At 43.6% G+C, this 20,267-nt stretch overlaps 1 protein-coding gene across 1 annotated transcript in view; it reads right to left on the bottom strand.

The window, feature by feature from the left end:
• The window catches only part of npdc1b (neural proliferation, differentiation and control, 1b), a 19,047-nt gene extending 1,469 nt beyond the window's left edge, over positions 1-17,578 (bottom strand). Inside the window, exons 1-6 of the mRNA XM_070905102.1 lie at positions 17,509-17,578; positions 5,158-5,325; positions 3,186-3,275; positions 2,882-3,091; positions 2,181-2,247; positions 461-542 (exon numbers count right to left, since the gene is read on the bottom strand). Coding sequence (XP_070761203.1) covers positions 461-542; positions 2,181-2,247; positions 2,882-3,091; positions 3,186-3,275; positions 5,158-5,325; positions 17,509-17,578 — 687 coding nt within the window. The remainder of the gene's footprint in view (positions 1-460; positions 543-2,180; positions 2,248-2,881; positions 3,092-3,185; positions 3,276-5,157; positions 5,326-17,508) is intronic.
• Between the last annotated feature and the right edge of the window lie 2,689 nt (positions 17,579-20,267).

A 20,267-nucleotide genomic window follows, 5' to 3' on the forward strand; every position in this document is an offset into this window, starting at 1 on the left:
ATAGGTCATAAGCCCCGCCCCCTCCATGTTAGCAGATGGGACATGGGCCGAACTAACAAATGTTGTGGTTTCTGTCATTTTAGGTGGTTCTTATCAACCTAAACTGATGTTTGTTCAAGTGTTTGTTTTTCTGACACGTTTGGCTACAATAATTCACACATTCAGAAGACAGAGCAACATTAACATTCATTTGGAGCCATGTTTGTGTCCACCTGATGAAGCTGAGGGGGGCTGCAGTCGGGTAATAGTTCTCTGTGGGCTCGTCACCACAAGCAACCCCCTTTCACATTACATACAGTCATTTGATTAATTGTAAAAAAGCTTTAAACACCTGTTGACTGTAGTTTCTTGTATAATACAATATACAATTATCAGCGTTTGGAAAAGCTTACATTTTACATTAAGTGTGTATTATGTGTACGTTTCTTTCCTTGTGACACTAGAGAGATTTTCTACTCACCAAATTGTCAAAGGTTTGGGCTCTCATCAGTCCATATACAGGGTATTCTATCTTCTGAGTTAGACGCACACCTTTCTGCAATCTGTAAAAACAAAAACAAAAAAAAGTGACATTACCACTGGAGGACAGAAAAGTAGGACATTTCACAGTAAAACAATTATTCCCAGCATCTGCCGGACTATGCTGAGGATGTTCTATGAGTCTGTGGTGGCCAGTGCTATCATCTATGCTGTTGCATGCTGGGGGCAGCAGGCCGAGGGTGGCGGACTCCAACAGACTCAACAAACTGATCCGCAAGGCCAGTGACGTTGTTGTTGTGGGGGTGGAGCTGGACTCTCTGACGGTGGTGTCAGAGAGGGAGGATGCTGTCCAAGATGCCCCGCAGCTTGGACAATGTCTCCCATCCTCTCCATGACGTACTGGTCAGCGGGAGACTCATTCCTCCCAAATGTACAACAGAGCGCCACAGGAAATCATTCAGTCAGACACTCAGAAGAAACACCTGCTCCTACACATACTACCTCAGTATTATTTATTCTCTAAACGTTTCAGTGCAATACATATATAGTCATACACACTATTTTTCACTTAAATACTGTAAATGTGTATATTTTTATTTTCTATTTCTTATTTTTATATGTTGTATATACTTTTAGTCCTAAATTTATGCTACTTTCTACTCTTGAATGGGAGTACACTGTACAATCCCGCCCCCCGGGGATCAATAAAGTATTCCTGATTCTGATTCTCAAAATGTACGGAACAAAACAGATCCTTCAAAAAGGAAGTTTTTTCCTTGCCACTGTCTCCAAAGTGCTTGCTCATGGTGGGAACTGTTGGGTCTCTGTAAATAACATTATAGAGTCGGTCTGGACCTGCTCTGTTTGTTAAGTGTCATGTCAGTGGCGCTATATATATATATATATATATATCAATAAAATTGAATTGAATTGAACTGAATTAGACCATTTAATAATCAACTTCTCTTTTTTTTTACAAAAGCTTTGTTCTGTTGGGACATGCACTCACTCAGTTCCATATATTACATTTCCTTTATATTGTCTACAGATGCCTCTTTACTGGACCTCCACAATAAAGTGCTGCAGGAATGAGTCCTAAAACCCAGAAATTAGCATTTTTACACTTCCGGTTCAGTGTATCATAAACTTTTGTTTGTCACAGAGTTTCTTTTCTGCAATGATCCAAAATCCAACGGAACAATCCCGTCGGCTTTTTGTGGAGGGAACCAGGGCGACGCTAACTTCCGGGTTTGCCTACAAAAATGCGTCCTCCCTGCAACAACTCTATCTAGCAGGTCTAACAAAAGTGATGCTATCAAGTTGCATAAAGGGAAATGCAGGATTTCTCCACCTCTGCTGCTTTGATTTGAACTCTTTTTCTTTTTCAGTATGGATGTGAAATACTAAATGAATGGAGCACCCCCAAATGATGAAATAACACTAAATGCTTAAAGGACTAGATTCTGACCAATACACGTTTTTGATAGCCTCCAAAAGAATTGGAGGGTTTTAGACTGAAGTTGTTCATAGTTTTAATCATTATTCAACATGTATTTTATCATTTTAAAGTCTTAATAAAAAAACAAAAAACAAACAGTACATCTGCAGGCTATATTGTCAAATCCTAAAAAGGGAGAGAGGTGACATTTGGAGTCGGAGTCTCATGCAGTAGTGTAGAAAGGAAGGAATGAAGATCTTACCTGACCCAAAAGGCCCCTGCTACGATCAAAGCCAGCGAACCCGCCACGATGAAGACGCTGCTCATGACTGAGAAGAAACGCATACAGAAAGTCAGGGGGAGCGAACGCTGTGTGAACCTGTGGGTGCCAGAGGAAGACATGCCCGACTGAAAGCTCTGGAGAACTGCTGAAGACACGCTGTGGCACCGCGCCGCTTACGTCTCTGCAGTATCAACAGCGCGGACGGCAGTAATGGAGCGAGGCAAGACAAATTGACAGTAACATAGGAGTTTTGTTCTGTACGAGCCCGTAGTAAATTTGAGGTCAGTCCCAAGATTTTTGGAGACTGCAGTGCTAACATTTCAACAGACAAAGGGCGGCATTTTACTAAAGTGATCTAAATGTTTTGCAGCCTGAAAGACCTTTGAAAGCCTGCCCAAATCTATTTCCAGCGGGAACATTTGTGGTCGATCGTAGTTGTGGGCCTATGTGTTTGTGTGCCGATCGTTCGACCATAAAATGTTATGGTAATGTACCCCAATGGCAAAATGGTAAAAGGATATGCAGAAAAACAGAATCAAATGATCCTGAGTGGTTGGGTTTCTTTCCGACGTCAAAGAAACCGCGAAGAAAAGTATACTCGTAACAGGAAATTGTTGTTCTGCAAGAAGTGCAACGCCAACAAGAAATGAGGTCACAGCTTAAGGACAGAAAGAACTTACTGACGAAGACGTGGTCGTTAGAGAGGTAGGGGAGGAGGATGGGATTGCTGAGCAGAGCCGGAGTGTGGTTTGTGGTGGTGGTGGGTGGAGCCATGCTGGCGAACGGGATGCTCTGGCCCGCGGGCTGCTCTGCGCCAGGCGCTCTGTGGGTGGCGCCGGGCTCACTGGGCTGCTTGGTTTCGGGTGTAGAGACGTCCTGGTGGGGCGGAGCTGAGGTAAAGACTAAAAAGTTTTGAGTCATTATGTCAGCAAGGGATGGAGCGGAAAATAATACACATGGGTAACGTAGTGGCCTACGCATTACCTGACAGCCGGGACTCAGTTCTCTGTTCACTGATGATGGCGGAGAGGACGTCGATCTCCTCATCCAGCTCCGGGTAAGTGCTCGCTTTACCTGGAGGAACACGGAACCAGGATCTGTATACTGCCTTTGACAAAACACAAATTTATGGAAGGGGCCAATCCAAACACTCTATTTGCAGCTGCCAGAACCCCGTTTTTTAAAGCAGCCCAGCTCAAGGTGGTTGACGGTTCAGGTCTGAGATGATCTGATGCTGCCCGGTGAAAGGTGGAAAATGGGGTCACCAGCCACCAGCTAACCAGTATTTTTAAAAGGGGTCCCCCGGTGATTTAGTATAGCACTTGCGAGAGACACATTAACATCAACGAAATACGTGGAAAAACTTCTATTGGTCTGAAAGCTAGGCCTTTAGCATTTGGTGTGGAATCATAACACAAATAAAAAAAAAAATAAAAAAAAATACAAATGCTTTCAAGTATATAGTTATGTTTACAGTGTTATATTGGGGACAACTCGTGTTTTTCCCAGGATGGGGGGTGGGGGGCCATAATATGCTTTCGGTGCCAGGTCCAAGTCAAGTTTCTAATGTAAATATGTGGAATAAATGTGGAATAAAAATGTGTGTGTGTGCGTGTGTGTGTGTGTGTGTGTATGTATGTAATGCAGTTGGATGAGTATGTCTTTGTGAGTGTGAATATGTCAAATATTTTTCATCTATGTATTTTTTTTTATATATCATAGTACTATTTGGTGTGAGTGAGCCAATAGCTGTGGTGCGCTATGTGTGTATGTGTGTGTGTTACTGTGTGTGGGTGGATGGCTACGTGCTCTACTGTCAAGCCCGGCCGCCCAAAGCGTGGGCGGGTGGACAAAGAGGAGAAAGACAGAGAGAGCAGATGTGGTGGAGCGGGTCTTTGGCTGAATCATGAATGAAAACCGTCACTACGGCAACGGGGAGGACAGAGAGGAAGACGGAGACAGAGGTGAGAAGACTGAAAACTGCATACTAATTTTGCGCTTTTCACAGCCTTTTTGGGGCGCTTCTAGAGGTTTCCAGGCCTGAGCAGAAACCGTTTGAGAGGAGCAAAGAGGAAGACCGGAGGAAGGAATAGCAAGAGAGAGGTGGCGGGAGTGGAGGAGGAACAAAGACAGGGGGAAAACGAGGCACGCTACATAACCACCGGGGACTTTCTTTACTGCGGTGGGTTGATTCGCCTGGCGGAAGGGCAGTCAGGACACGAGGCGGTCGATCAGTCAGTCAGTCAGTCAGTCAGTGAGACTGGGATAGGTGAGCCCCACTTGGCAGAGACTCCAGTCTTTCTGTCGGAGTGGTGAAGGAACTGATTCTCATCAGTGCTCAACAGAACAGGACTCACAAAGGTCATTAGCGTTGGACATTAACTGCAACATGGAGTCTGGCATTACACCCACTGGTAAAATACGCAACTTTTATGTGTCGAGGAAGCACACAGAGGGGCAAGAGCACTTATCAATCACAGTCTAGCTGGCACACTGCAGTCCCACCCAATATGTAGCACACACTAATGTATACTGCCGACTGTTCTTATGGTTGTTGTCCCATAATGCTCTATAGTCAGATTAACACTTCTTGTATTTACTTCGAGGCTGCTGTGGCCATAATTAAAAGGGGATCTCCACGCCACCAGAACCAGTTGAATGTGCTACAAACCTGTTCCCACTTCCTCAAAACCAGCTATTGCCATTCCCTACCTGTCCACCAGATGCCCTCGGACCTTTTCACCACACCTCCTCATTCACCTGCTCATGCACTTATCAGCCCTTCAGTACGCTTGAGCTTAACCACAACTCATATTTCAGGCATCTGACCAAAAACCCATTCAAAAAAACCCCACTGACTTCCAGACGAGGGGAACCGGAAGTGTAAAAATGTGAACTCTATTTCTAGGTTTTAGGACTCGTTCCTGCAGAACTCTGTTGGGGACTTAGCACCTACCTTTAACGGAGTGAGCTGAATGAGGAGCATGCCTCCTCTTGACCTCACAGCGGCCATGGGAGTTCTCCACCAGAGGGTGCAGGCAGGGGCCACAGCGTGAGCTGCCCGGTGCGCAAAAGTGTCGTCCTGCCCGGGCACAGTCTAAACTCCGAGGGCACAGATGAGATCCTGCGGACAGAGACATGATACAGAATGACTTTTCATAAAACCAGTCTGATTTTCTATTTTAATTTTTCAATCCAATCTTTTTACATTTTTACAAGCAAATGTAACCCATTCCTAGTTTTATTTTAATGACCTTTTAAAGGAATAGTGACATTTTGAGAAATGTGCCACTTCACTTCACACAGCTAGCATGAGAAGATTTGATACCACGCCACCTACAACTACAACAACTAACCACAACTGCTAAAAGGTCGTTGTTTTACCTTTTCATTTCTGTACGAGTTAAACAAATGAGATTTAAGTATATCTATAGCTTTAGAGGAGCTGGTTTGGATTTTGGACAGAGCCAGGCTAGCTGTTTCCAGTCTTTGTGCTATGCTAAGCTAACCGGCCGCTGGCTGTAGCTTTACTTTTCATGTTTACTGTACAAATATGGAAGGGGCATCAATCTTATCTAACTATCGACAAGAAAACAAAATATTTCTTCAAATGGAAACTGAAATGTTACACGAACATCAGCTGTCCAAAACTTAATCATGACCCAAAACAATACTTTCGGTTTAGTTTGTTGCTAAACTAAATACATTTTACGAATATAAGAATATCTTGTGTTTTTGTAAGCCGGCCACTACCACTTATTTTATTTTGTCAAGACAATAAAACTGTAACAATTAACATAGGCACACACACACAAACAAACCAAAAACGGAACCAAAAATAACTATAATTATTAATTAATTAATGTTGATGCAAAAAACACAGATCACAGACAGTATTTTTGATTCATTTTCTGCTTTCACAAGTCAAACAGATGAGAGCGGGCAGTCTGACTCGGAGGATATTCCTGGAGGGTTTATGGGTCAAAAAAATACACTTACCAACACCTCTGAAGCTCACTGATGTAGTCCAACTTGAACTCCCGCCTAAAACCGCATTGATTTTATATTTTTATTGTACAGATTAAACAAGTGAGAAATGGTTTAGTTAGTGAGCTTTAGATGTGTTGGTATTTTTTAAACATCGGACAGAGCCTTACCTTTTTCTCCCCCGCTTTATGCTAAGCTAGGCTAACTGCTCCACAGCCGGAGCCAGGGTGCGCTTGGCCTAGGCTAACAGTATCCTGACTCCTGCGCCACACTTACAGTAAAGGAACGTTGCAGCTAATTTCAACATGGGTTCATTCTGACTACGGGTGATGTTAACTTGACACTTGTTGAGTTTCAGGCAATGCGGACTCCATGAAACAACATATGTGAGAGCACGTAGCACGAGCCTCCTGGATGTTTCCTTGATTTTACATAAATCATTTCAATTGCTTGTCTGATTCCAACTGTAAACACAGGACTTACCCCCCCCCCCGATTAGCTATTGTAGCTAATTGCATAGGGATCTACTTATAGGGCAACATGCTGGCAAACCAAATTAGCTGCCTATTAGTCTGCATATCCCAGTGTTAAAATTACTAAACATTTTAATACTAACCTAAATCAAAATTGCAATATGACTGAAAAGCAATTTTTAATTGTAGTTATAATCTCCTCATCCTCATTATATCACTTAAACACTTTGATGTGTACAAATAATGAAAGCACAAAAGACTCGTCTGTTTTAAAAGGTGGATAGAATGAGGTCAGTTGGCTTTATCCTGCATTAACCCTACAATACCCTCACTGAGAATCACAGCATTGCTGCATAATGCTTTCCCACTGGGAGTATCTATTGCACTTGTTTTGGTTTACTTCTCAGTGTTTTCTTAGTTGCCAGAGGGCTTCTGAGGCCAATACCAGTGCGCAAAGAACAAAGCTGGACTCTTCAGAACAGAGCTGAGCCTCTGGAAGTGTTCCTGATGCCGCGGGGGGGGTAATTAGACCCAGCTATCAATATTAAGCTTTAGCTTCTTTGTCAGGATCGCTTTCAGTCTCCGCAACAGGAACCTAGGCACCGGTTGCCATGACGATTGCCATGGCAACTGAGGACGTGTGACGTCGTCAGTGGGGATGAGTCACCGCACAGATGAACAAGTGTGCACAAGTCAGTGATGGGAGGTTTGTCTCAGGCTGGTGTGTCAAGTAGAAAAGGGAAGGGATGAGAAATGCATGGGGAAAATGTAAAGACTGTTATTAATATTATACACTGTCATGATCATAGACTGTCATGATTACTGTGATTCTGAACACTGAAAACAGGTGAAGTGCACATTTCTATGGATTTATGGAGGACTGTAACCCTATTAAGCATGCTACCAAAACATGGCATTTGCAGAGTGGAAGGCTCCCCAGCATCCACAGCTATTTGCAGACTAATATTTTGATTTGAATATTTGAATGTTTGCACAATGAAATGAGCCATTACAACTGTAATGTAGGTGCATGTGTTTATGTAATGGTCCTTACTGTATTATGATTAATGCCATGGCCGAAGCAGCTACCGCTAAACAGTCCACCTCATCCATACACACAATGGCCTGTCCTTGGAGGTTACAACAGCAGCTGCTAATCTATGTAAAGCTTTACAACTGGATGATAAGAGAGCAGAATACACTGGGATGATATGCTCCCCAGTTTCCCTCGGCCACAGTATAGTAGACGACAGAGAAGTAGCTGCACTCAGTCGGTTCATTTTCAGAACCAAATTCAAAGAGCTGAAACACACAGATGTCTAAAAGCTTAACAAAACACCTCAGTGAGTGTTCTGAAAGAATATTCTGCGTCCACCTAACTGCACATGTGAAAGCACCAACCTGAACTCAGTGCCATTAAAAGACAGTGAAATGCAAGAGAGTAGCATTTGCAAAAATCTCCGCCATGAGAAAACACAAATATGATTGGGGTGGAATTGAGGTATGTTGATTGACATCAGACTTCACCACAGCTTGGCAACCACTGGAAGTAGGCATCATGGCGGGGCGCACCATCTCTCCGCTGGCCTTCACTATGGCAATGGAGCTCATTGTCAGAGCCTCAAAATGGGTTGCGGAAGGAAAATGGCGGTTACCTCCTACAAACTGTCCCCTGCACCAAGGGAGCTTCATCAAAACATCACATGGGCGAGGGTGAGGATGAGGATCAAGCCAGTCAAAAAGTCGAATTACGGATCAAAGATTTCATATTGACGTCCACGATGCTCATGTCCTATTGGACTGTATAAGTCTCATGGAAGAATTCAGATGCACCAAAGAAGAATCAAAATCAGAATCAGAATCAGAAATACTTTATCGATCCCCGGGGGGAAATTGTAAAGCAAGGTTGGTCATGACCCTCACTGAACCTGAAGATACCGTGTGACAACGGGGAGGATGTGGTTGGCCAAGTTCAACAAGGGAGAGCTGGTCTCGGGCTCGTCCCAAAAAGCTCCTCAATGGCACGAGGCAACATCAGTGCAGAAGAGACGGCTCATGGTGGAGGAGGTGAGAAGACATGACGAAGCACGGCGACATGCCAAGGTTCGTCTCAGCGGCCAAGCAGGGCCAATGGACTCACTGGGAGAGCCTGGAAAAGAGGAACCTTAGCTGCGGTGACATCCAGGAGATGAAGGTTTTGTCATCAGATCCACTTCTGACCTCCTACCCACACCTGACCTTGCTCCGTTTATCAAGCATACATGGATACAAGTTCTCAGACAGACATGGTCCTGTGGTCCGCAAGCTTGCATACATTGTGGAATTAACAGTACCAATGGGTAGATGGCGTTGAAGAAACTTACGAGAGGAAAAAGAACAAGTACTTTAAACTGGAAACTGAAGCTACCCAGAACGGCTGGAAGACCAAGATTTTCCCTGTAGAAGTGGGGTCCTACATCTACGACCAGTAGTGAAGCAGGGAAGAAAATGGGGGTGAGGGAGTTGCTCCCTCAATCAAGCAATCAAGTCCTTGTCAAATGCAGTGGGGGAAAAAAAAGCAGCAATTGGCCAAGACAACAACTGGGCTGTAAGATGATGACAGGAGGGTACGGAACTGAGGGGGGTGCACCTGGGATGCTAGGTTTCACCAGCTTTGAGTCCTCTGGAGATGTCGTGGGCTAATCAATGAAACATCTAAGAAGGAGGGTGCCCTGATGACCCCGATGACGTACCTTCCCTCCCTTTCACCGCTCCAATCCCACTGCTAGTGCAAGCTCTTTCATAAACCAAGATAGTCGAACCCTAATAGGGGGTTTTGTAATGTTTTGTGCTGCACATATAACCTACATAACCAAAAAAACATGTACTGAATAACTTTTAATGTGCCAACGTGAGTAAACAAAGTGACTGTGATACGTCCACATTCAAACAAAAAGGACTGCAGAGCAGCTTTATTACAGCCTTTGAAAAAAGGTGCATTAGAGAATGTACTGTATTAGGCTTCTTGTACTTCTATAAGCAGCACTAATGCTAAGTCTCTGAGCACCAGTGACATTCCCGGTGTCCAATACACTTTCTTCTGAAATCACAGTTTCCTAGCAACCCCTTGTCCTGTGTTTGATCATTCTCTCTTTTCTCTTTTCCTTCATCTCAGGGCTGTATTGAATGACCTTAAGGGTTCAGGACAGATACAGGCCTTTTTCAAACTCATGTTTGACTCCTGCCAGTTCACATGGGCAGCACTGCAGGCAGGGGTGGCGGTTTATAAACCGCCCAGCAGTCTAAACCTATATTAACAACATCTCCACGTGATCTCATTGGTTAAAAGGGTTCTTTCCAGATCCTACAGCTGCACTAATCAATGTTTATAGAAACATTTCTATGTGGAGTTTTCAGAAAGACCTTGTTATCAAAGCCCCCACTCCAGTGTATGTTGGCTTTTTTCACGATACTCCATATTTTTCTGAGTCCTTTCCTGACAATGTTGATTAGCCACACTGACAAATACCTTTTGTTTGGGGCTAAAGTTAAAAACTGTTAGCTGTTGCTGAAACTGAAACAATGACTATGGTAGAAACTCCAGGTCATACTGTCATTTCTTTCTATATCATTTCTGTATTTTCTCTAGAATCAGCGATACTCCAAGTACATTGTTGATGAGGACTGAGCAGTTTCACGTTGGCACCGCGGCCGGCATAATGGTGGAGAAAGTGGAGAAGCCGGCCACGCGTGAGGAAAGCGTTTCCAGCAGGCGACAGAAATCTCAGTGCTGGATCGTCATTTCTCAAAGCAGAAAAGGTGACGCAATAGTAGAGGCAAAGCTAAATCTAAACGCAGTGAAATACAGGATAGGTAACCTAACCTTGTCCTGTGAAAACAAAGTTAATACACACGTGGACAAAATTGTTGGTACCCTTCCGTTAAAGAAAGAAAAACCCACAATGGTCACTGAAATAACTTGAAACTGACAAAAGTAATAATAAATAAAAATTTACTGAACATTAACTAATCAAAATCAGACATTGCTTTTGAATTGTGGTTCAACAGAATCATTTTAAAAAACAAACTAATGAAACTGGCATGGACAAAAACGATGGTACCCCTAAAAAAGATTGAAAATAATTTGACCATAGGGACATGTTAAACTAAGGTGTGTCCTGTAATTAGCATCACAGGTGTCTTCAAACTTGTAATCAGTCAGTCTGCCTATTTAAAGGGTATAAAGTAGTCACTGTGCTGTTTGGTATCATGGTGTGTACCACACTGAACATGGACCACAGAAAGCTAAGGAGAGAGTTGCCTCAGGAGATTAGAAAAAAAATTATAGACAAGCATGTTAAAGGTAAAGGCTATAAGACCGTCTCCAAGCAGCTTGATTTTCCTGTGACTACAGTCGCACATATTATTCAGAAGTTTAAGGTCCACAGGACTGTAGCCAACCTCCCTGGACGTGGCCGCAAGAGGAAAATTGATAATAAATTGAAGAGATGGATGATACGAATGGCAACCAGAGAGCCCGGAACAACTTCCAAAGAGATTAGAGGTGAACTCCAAGGTCAAGGTACATCAGTATCAGATCGCACCATCCGTCACTGTTTGAGCCAAAGTGGACTTAATGGAAGACGACCGAGGAGGACACTGTCACTGTTGAAAGCAAATCAAAAAAAAGCGAGACTGGAATTCGCCAAAATGCATATTGACAAGCCACAAAGATTCTGGGAGAATGTCCTTTGGACAGATGAGAAAAAAACTGGAGCTTTTTGGCAAGTCACATCAGGTCTATGTTCACAGACGCAAAAATGAAGCATACAAAGAAAAGAACACTGTACCTACTGTGAAACATGGAGGAGGCTCGGTTATGTTCTGGGGCTGCTTTGCTGCATCTGGCACAGGGTGTCTTGAATCTGTGCAGGGTACAATGAAATCTCAAGACTATCAAGGCATTCTGGAGCGAAATGTGCTGCCCAGTGTCAGAAAGCTTGGTCTCAGTCGCAGGTCATGGGTCCTCCAACAGGATAATGACCCAAAACACACAGCTAAAGACACCCAAGAATGGCTAAGAACAAAACATTGGACTATTCTGAAGTGGCCTTCTATGAGCCCTGATCTAAATCCTATTGAACATCTGTGGAAGGAGCTGAAACATGCAGTCTGGAGAAGGCACCCCTCAAACCTGAGACAGCTGGAGCAGTTTGCTCACGAGGAGTGGGCCAAAATACCTGTAGACAGGAGCAGAAGTCTCATTGAGAGTTACAGAAATCGCTTGATTGCAGTGGTTGCCTCAAAAGCTTGTGCAACAAAATATTAAGTTAAGGGTACCATCATTTTTGTCCAGGCCCGTTTCACTAGTTTGTTTTTTAAAATGATTCCGTTGAACCACAATTCAAAAGCAATGTATGATTTCCATCAGTTAATTTTCAGTACTTTTTTATTTATTATTACTTTTGTCAGTTTCAAGTTATTTCAGTGACCATTGTGGGTTTTTCTTTCTTTAACGGAAGGGTACCAACAATTTTGTCCACGTGTGTATTAACTTTGTTTTCACAGGACAAGGTTAGGTTACCTATCCTGTATTTCACTGCGTTTAGATTTAGCTTTGCCTCTACTATTGCGTCACCTTTTCTGCTTTGAGAAATGACGATCCAGCACTGAGATTTCTGTCGCCTGCTGGAAACGCTTTCCTCGCGCGTGGCCGGCTTCTCCACTTTCTCCACCATTATGCCGGCCGCGGTGCCAACGTGAAACTGCTCAGTCCTCATCAACAATGTACTTGGAGTATCGCTGATTCTAGAGAAAATACTAAGTCTATAAATAAATAAATAAGTCTTTCTTTTTCTTGCCATCACACTAACGTCTCATAAGACATCAGTTCTAGTATGTTGACAACAAGGAGGTGATTGCTGATCCCAAGCCATACAAGGACCTGCTGGTTACTATCCCATTGCCCCCCTCCTCTCCCCTCAGCTCCCGGTACGAGCACCCTGATAAGGCTGTGGCTCTTGAGACGCATGTATCTCGTTTTAAAAGGCCACCAGGTGTACCCTGGAGCCGGGAGTCATTTGAAGTGACAAAGCAACTGCATGCAACATGCACAGCTGTGTCAATCTCATCCATGCTCAAATTTTTCTGCCATTTCTAGCCTTATTCCACATACCAAGATTTAGAATATTTTGTTCCACCTACGCGATTTTCTTTTAAACATATGTTTTATATATATGTATGTATATATATATATATATATATATATATATATATATCTGTAAGAGCCTAGTTGGAGGGAGTTGAGATCTAAGAATTTCATTGCCAACGACTGCTTCACTGTGATTGTTGTGTACATGACAATAAAGGAATATGAACTTGAACAAGCTCCAATTGGCTTGGTTGTTTTCCCCCCGACCAGCGGTTGAGAAGGGCCGGTCTCACCTGAGGAGGACGTCTCTGTCGCACACTAGGTCAGGACGGAGTCAAGGAGAAACAGAATTGTTGTACGAGAAATTCAAACAATACTATTTTCCCTTCCCGATTCACATCCTGTGAAATGAAGGCGCCTTCGTCCATCAGCGGCACCACGTTGAAGTTCACAGGAAACATCTTAAAATAGATGGGCTATGAGTAAATTCAGACGCAGAAAATAGAAACCTCGCTGAAGCATCTGTCAGAGCACTTTGATCAATGATCACTGCAGGATTATATAGGAGTCACTCTTCATCTTTTCAAGCAACAGGTCAGCGGGTGTCAGTGGATGGTTGACAAAGTGTATTTTAATGAATCGTCACTGTTACAGTATGCTGCTTGCCATTGTAATGCTTCAGTTGAACCCGTTAAGTGTTTGAGCATTACAGCATTAATAGGTTCAGTAGAACCCGCACCTTTTGGTTATGCCATTACTCCTATTGTCTCCGCCAGAAATGGAAACTGAAAGTGAAACTGGCTGGCATTGCTTTCTTGCACTACCTTCAGATGGTTCTATTTTGAAGATGATTTCTTTCCTTTCTCCACTTGAGTTCCTGGTTCTTGACACCCAAGGATGTCACACCACTTCTAATCCATGTCCTCCAGAGGAAGAAAATTCTTATTAACTTTTACAGAGGGGAAATAGAAAGCATCCTGACTGGAAGCATCACAAACTGGACCAGAGGGCTCTGCAACTGGTGATTTAAAAACCGCCCAGAACGTCATGGGTACCCCACCTGTGATCTCGGAGAAGTGAGGTGTAACTGTGCGCAGCCCGAAGGATACTAAATGACAATACCTGCCACAGTCTGTTCACCCTGCTGCTGCCTGGCAAGCGACACAGAAGGTATCTGCGGCCACCACTTGTGACTATTAGGGGCTGCAAAATTAATCGAATATTAATCTCAAATCACCAAAGTCAGTAGGATTCAACTTCTGGAGAGCCCCCACACGTCACAATTCCATTGTAATCCATCCAATAGTTGTTGGGATATTTCAGTCTGGATCAAAGTGGTGGGCCGACAGAGAAATGGACATTGCCATCCCCAGAACCACGTTGCCAGCATGGCTAATAAAAAGTAGAAGACCTTTTCCAAATGTAAATCAGAATGTCATTCTAAACACTACTTTACTGCTGCTTTGAGAGGATCTGGTTATTCTGCCAAGTATGCCGTCAAGCTGGTTCACACTAACAAAACCAAGGTGTTGAACGCGCCGCGAGAGCTTCGGCTGATGACGATATCCATGTGTTCAAATGACCATTTTAAGCATATTAAACACACCCCATTTTTAGTACTGTACAGTAACAAGGCAAGGTTGTTAAACGTTTCACTTCAAAACATGAACATTTCGTCATTCTGTGAAAAGGCCTACTGCTCCACTGAACCAACGGCGATCATTATACCAACCATCCACCAGAAGCCAAAATCTACTCCACCATAGCCCTGATCTTAAAAGGTCCCATATTCTGCTAATTTGTAGCTCCATATTTTCATTCTGGGACTCAACTAGAGCGGCTTTGCATGATTATCAGTTCAAAAAAAGTCCTTCTTATGTATCTTCTCCTGGCCCTTCTTGCAGCCCCTCTGTCTGAAACAAGCTGTTTTAGCTCTTGTCTCTTTAAGGCCCCCCCCCCACCTCACTTTCTTCTGACTGGCCAACTTCAGGAAGCCTATGGAGGAGTAGCGCCCAGTGCTTCTGAGCACAGCCCGCACCCGCCTCATCCTCTTGCCAGTGTGCTTGATGGCATTTGACAGCTACAGTAACTTAGCTCGGAAAATAGCGACATGGGAGCACTGAATGTACTACACTGCTAACTCGCTAACGGCAGCCATAGTTAACAGTTGCAGCGATTACTTTAGCAACACTTAAAGCCGTCTGTCCCTCAAGACACTAGCTAACTCTCCTTCACAACTGACAAAAAGCACTTTCTGCGAGACAAACTGAACAACCTCCAAACACTTGAGTAGTTCCTGAGCAGAACGCTCCAATAACTTAAGACAGGCTGAGCGGATGGATGAGTGTCCCTGTACTTGGTGGGTGGAGCAGATGACCTGCGGGGGGGGCGTGGCTGAGGGCGGCGACTGTTGTATAGTTGTGACATCACAACCTTACAGAAGTCCTGACGGCTCATTTAAAGGCACAGTTTCTGAATACGAGCGGTGTTGCATTTCATGGACATGGACATCTCACTTTCTACAATATGGGACCTTTAAAGCAGCCTGTGCGTGTGATAGGACCTGATGTGAGGATCAACCTCCCAGTAGTTGTTCTGGTAAACGGTGGAAATGTTGACACAAAGACCTTTTACAGCAATGCGTTACTTATTGTTGCTTTTACTACAGCTGTGCAACTTTGTTGAATTCGCGTGCAAACGTGTCTTCGGATTTTGGTCAAGTTGAAATTCAAAGACAGAGAAAGTAAAATATATCACGGAAGGAAAGCATGAATACAAAAATAAGGACTCTTCAAACTGCGAAAACAATGGTAAAACTGCATCACAAAGTCTGAGGGATAAGGTTTTCTAAATGAAAGCTTTCAGCCACATTTCATGGCTTTCATCAGCAGATGGAGTTTGTTCAGATGTCGTGGGGGGTGGTTTAATGATTACATCACATACATTTGGAATTACCTGTTACCACATGACTCCATTCACTAAATGTATTTTCAAAATGTTTTTTTTTTTAATGCTTAACTTTTTTTTTTATTCATTCATTTGCAGTTTTTTTTTTTTTTCTTTTTTTTTAGGAGGGGAATTTTTCTTTTTTCTTTTATTTTTTAATTTGTTATTTATTTCATGTCATTGTTATTATTTATTTATAACATGTCTTTCTTTCTTTCATCAGTATTTGCATTTGTGTTTCAGTGTTTTTAATGTGTTTACTGTGTGTACTACATATTACTGTGGGCTAATTTTCTTTTTATTATTTTGATTTATTCATTTATCAATCAACCAGTAAGTATTTCTGGCCCTGTTACGTGTGGTATTCTTGTGTGTAATTTCACATGGGATGGGACATTTCAGAGCTTAATAATCAGGATGTGCCCCCCCCCCCCCATTAAAGAATGTAATTATCCCCGTTTCAGCAGAGAGTCATACAGTAGTGTCGCATAATGTGATGTTGTTACAGAACTGCTGTTGAACATGCTGAGTAAAATAACCGAGGGGTTTCGTGCGCGTCTCAGAATAACCTGCGCGACACGAATTGGTCACCCAGGTCGGTGACGGAGGAGAGTTCTTCAGCTCTGACAGCAGGAATGCGTTCCTGAGGACAACCAGACCACGACCAAACACCTCTGCTACCACAGCCGAGGCTGTGACACACCACCGCCAGCGTTCCCCCACTGACTGCGCCCTGAAAACGTCTTGTTCCATCCATTTGTCTGGCAGGGGATCATCCAGTTCCCACCTCCCAGCCTAATGTGATTTTTTTGTTGTACGGCCTCCCAGAACAACACGCAACACGCGTCACTGAGTGGAAAGCACGGAGAGAAATTATGACTCGGAAATGTGTCACAAATGTGTATCACGTGATCTAAAACATGAAAAATAAGATCTACAAATATGTAGATTCTGGGTATGCGCAAAAGCTGCCACCAGAGAAGGGTTTGAATCACTTAAGAACAAACTGATGAATGATTATCAAAACTTGTTTTGTTTTTTTTATTTGCTCGATCTATTACTCGATTAGTCGACTAATCTTTTCAGGCCGGAGGGTGCCATAACTATCATGATCTGCTCATTAAAAGCTCATTTTTAATAGCCTCCAAATAATAATCAAATCATCCTAATAGGGCTTGAAACTTGTTTTTTTTTAATTTTCATTATCAATTCATTAAATTCATTGATTGGTCTAGAAAATCATTTCCTAAAATCCCAAGGTGCAGCTTTACACTAATCACTAATACTTACTAATGAATCATTTTCCGGATTACTTGCCTAATCATCTCAGCTCTAACCTATAAAAAAAAAATGTAGATACTCAAATATGGCAAAAATTAAACTTTCCAAACGAAATATTGTACAAGTACAATACCCATAACAATCATGGCTATAATGAAAGGGTCCTAGTGCACTCAATGAGTACCATGAACAAACTAACCCCACTGAAGCAAAATGTATAACCACAGTTAATAGAGATAATCAATACCACTAAATACAACGAGGTCATATTAGTGCCACAGACACAGTGAGCATCCCTCAGGGAACATGGATACATACAGAACCTCTACAGCACCTAAGGTCACCATAAACCCCTGGCTGGGGACCACAGAGACGCTGTAAGCCCCCACAGTAACATTATCATCAAGTCATCTGAGGAGTGGGGTTCCTGGAGGCCCCCTCGCAGCATCGCGACACCGGCCAGCAGCAGCAGCAGCAGCAGCTCCCTTACCTGTCAAGCAGGTGCCCAGCGCCAACAGGGCCGCAAACACCGCAGCTTGGCCGAGCGGCGGGGCCCGCATCCTGGGCAGGGCTCCCTACGACGACTGACAAGGGGACACGGAGACCGACCGAAGGAGGAGCAGGAGGAGGAGGAGGAGGAGACGGTGCTGATCATTCCCCCATCCCCTGGTGCTCAGTGAGGAGAGGGCTCAGGAAAGAAAAAAGAAAAACAACAACTCCGAAATAAATAGGCTAAAGACAACAATAAGAACACCAAAACAGTTTAGGAGACGGTGCAGGCGACAGCGGCGGTCACCCGGACCCCCCTCCGAAAGGCTATATTTGCCGCAGGGTGTCTGTTCTCCACCGGGGACCTGCAACATGGATGCTCGCTCGGCGCTGACTGGCTGAATGCTCGTGGTTTTATTCTGCCGAGCAGAGGCGCGTACGCCTGTGACGTCAACACGCTGCGCTCCCATCCGTGCTGCCTTCAGGTGCTGCTAAAGATCAAAGCTTTGGTAGAAAAAAAACCCCGACTACTTCCGTCTGTTAGAATGATGGGCTTTGACAGCTACACACACATTCTATGTGCTGGCCTCTGAATGATGGGTAAACACGTGGAGAGAAATTCAAAATGGTCACAAATGTGTATTTACGTGACGTTTGTCACATTCCTTCGTGTTTCTTTACAGATTATTGCGTGTTTGGAGTTTTGAGACTCTTTTCGCGGTACAACTGCATGCTGCGTTCTGTGCCGGCGGAAAACTGCGACATCTGGGCTTTCAGTGAATTCGCGTGTAACTTGAAAGCGGGAAATCGAAATAGACTATAGAATAGCATGGATTATACAGTAATGCAAAGCGTTTTATTGTATTGCCTGTTCATGTGCAACCGAGTAACCATCACGTCTATATTGAAAAATATATCTCTCAGGATGTGCCGTGGACAGTAAAGTCTGCTCTCAATAATCAGAAAGATCAGTGGCATAGAACTGACAGTACGCATGCAAAAAAAAAAGTACTTACTACAATGACCAGCAGGTGTCGCACTTGTGTGAACAGCCTGTGAACACAGAAGCGGCTGGACTGAGTGCAACACTGGCCTTTATATGCGTTTTTGAGCTTGTAGATTTCCCCCTCACCGAAAACAAACATTTTGCATAGGCTCACACTTTGGTCTGGCTTCCAACAGTAATTTTCAACAAACGTCCCATTTACGTATCTTTCATTTTGACAGTGAACACTGTGACTCAAAGAAAGTTCAAGATTAGATTTGTTTCACAATCACGAAATGAAAAACAATCTCCCACGGATCAAATAAAAACATTTATTGAAAGTGAATAGAAATGGACCTACAAGGCAGAATCGACACTTTTCTTTCCGCAATCAGTTTCACAGCAGACGTTTTCCAGTTCAGCGGTCTGGATGAGCAACAAGTAGTATGACACTGAGAAATCCTGCAGCAAAAGATCAACCATGATCAGGGAAAGAAAAATGGAGAGTTTCGTAATCAAGCGTTGTATACTTTTTACAGGAGGAGTGCTGGAGGGAATGTCCCGAGTTGAGATAGGAGGATCTGCGGGGAGAAGTGTGACCACAGCGGCACTGCAGGAGACATGTGAGGGGGGAGAAAAAAAAAAGAAGAGGGATTATAATTGTACAGCTCAGATCACACACCATCACACAAACATTAGACATGTACAGCACCAGTTCCTCCTGACTCAACAGTCTGCATTTACCTGGGCCGGGGAGGGACGCACTGCGTAACAAGGATAACGTTAGCTACGGAGGCTAGCGTATTTAGCTTTTTCGTCCTGGGCAACACGGGAAAAGTCACTCTATATGGCTCTCAAACTACGTGCTGTATATTTACGTGAACGCAGAGTCTTCCTCGTGAGTTGGCGTCTCTGCCAAATGTGAATTTAGAAGGGAAAAACCGACGAGACTCACCTACAACGGCAGGGCACCTGTGCGTGGCCATAACCGGATGTAAATACTTGAATGCAGGCGTGACGACGGACGAGACAAGCGGCCCCCGCCAGCCAATCAGACGTAAGTTGAGTCAGGCGCTGAGAACCATTGGCTAGTCAGCTCAGGCGTGGACACAGGGCATCTCGCAGCTAACTTCACGGTCGCATACACAAATGGGACATTTGTGTGTCCGTCTCCAATACTCTGTGAAACCTCACTGCTGAAAATATTCCTTTTTATAAACACTAAATATTTGTAGAGCTATGAAAACTTTGTACACATGTGAAAATTACACAAATTGTTTTCACACGTGCCCAAAATATTTCAAAACTTCAAACTTTATTACACATTCACAAACTTGAATGGGTTGGGGTTTTTTTTGGCAGATGCTATTTGCACCCAGGTGTCAGTAGCCAACAATGCTATTTGCACCCGGGGTTTATATACTTCTATATATATCACACCAGAATCAGAATCAGAATTATTATATTGATCCCCGGGGGTGTAATTATACTATACTATATACAGACAAGCATCTCAACATCGGAGGAAAACGTGTGTGTGTGTGTGGCCTTGTATTACTCATGTTGCAGGGACAAATCTGTTAACACAACTCACATTGTGGGGATTCACCTCCTTTTGGGGACAAAAACGCAAGTCCCCAGAATGTGAACCATCAAATTTGAAGGTGAAGCCTTGGTTTAATGTAAGGGTTAAGGTTAGGCAAGCAGTGGTTACGGTTGAGGTCAGGAAATGAATGCAAGTCAATGTAACAACAGATACCATGACGAAAACCTGA

Source organism: Enoplosus armatus, chromosome 4, assembly GCF_043641665.1.
Source record: "Enoplosus armatus isolate fEnoArm2 chromosome 4, fEnoArm2.hap1, whole genome shotgun sequence".
Taxonomy (NCBI): Eukaryota; Metazoa; Chordata; class Actinopteri; order Centrarchiformes; family Enoplosidae; genus Enoplosus; species Enoplosus armatus.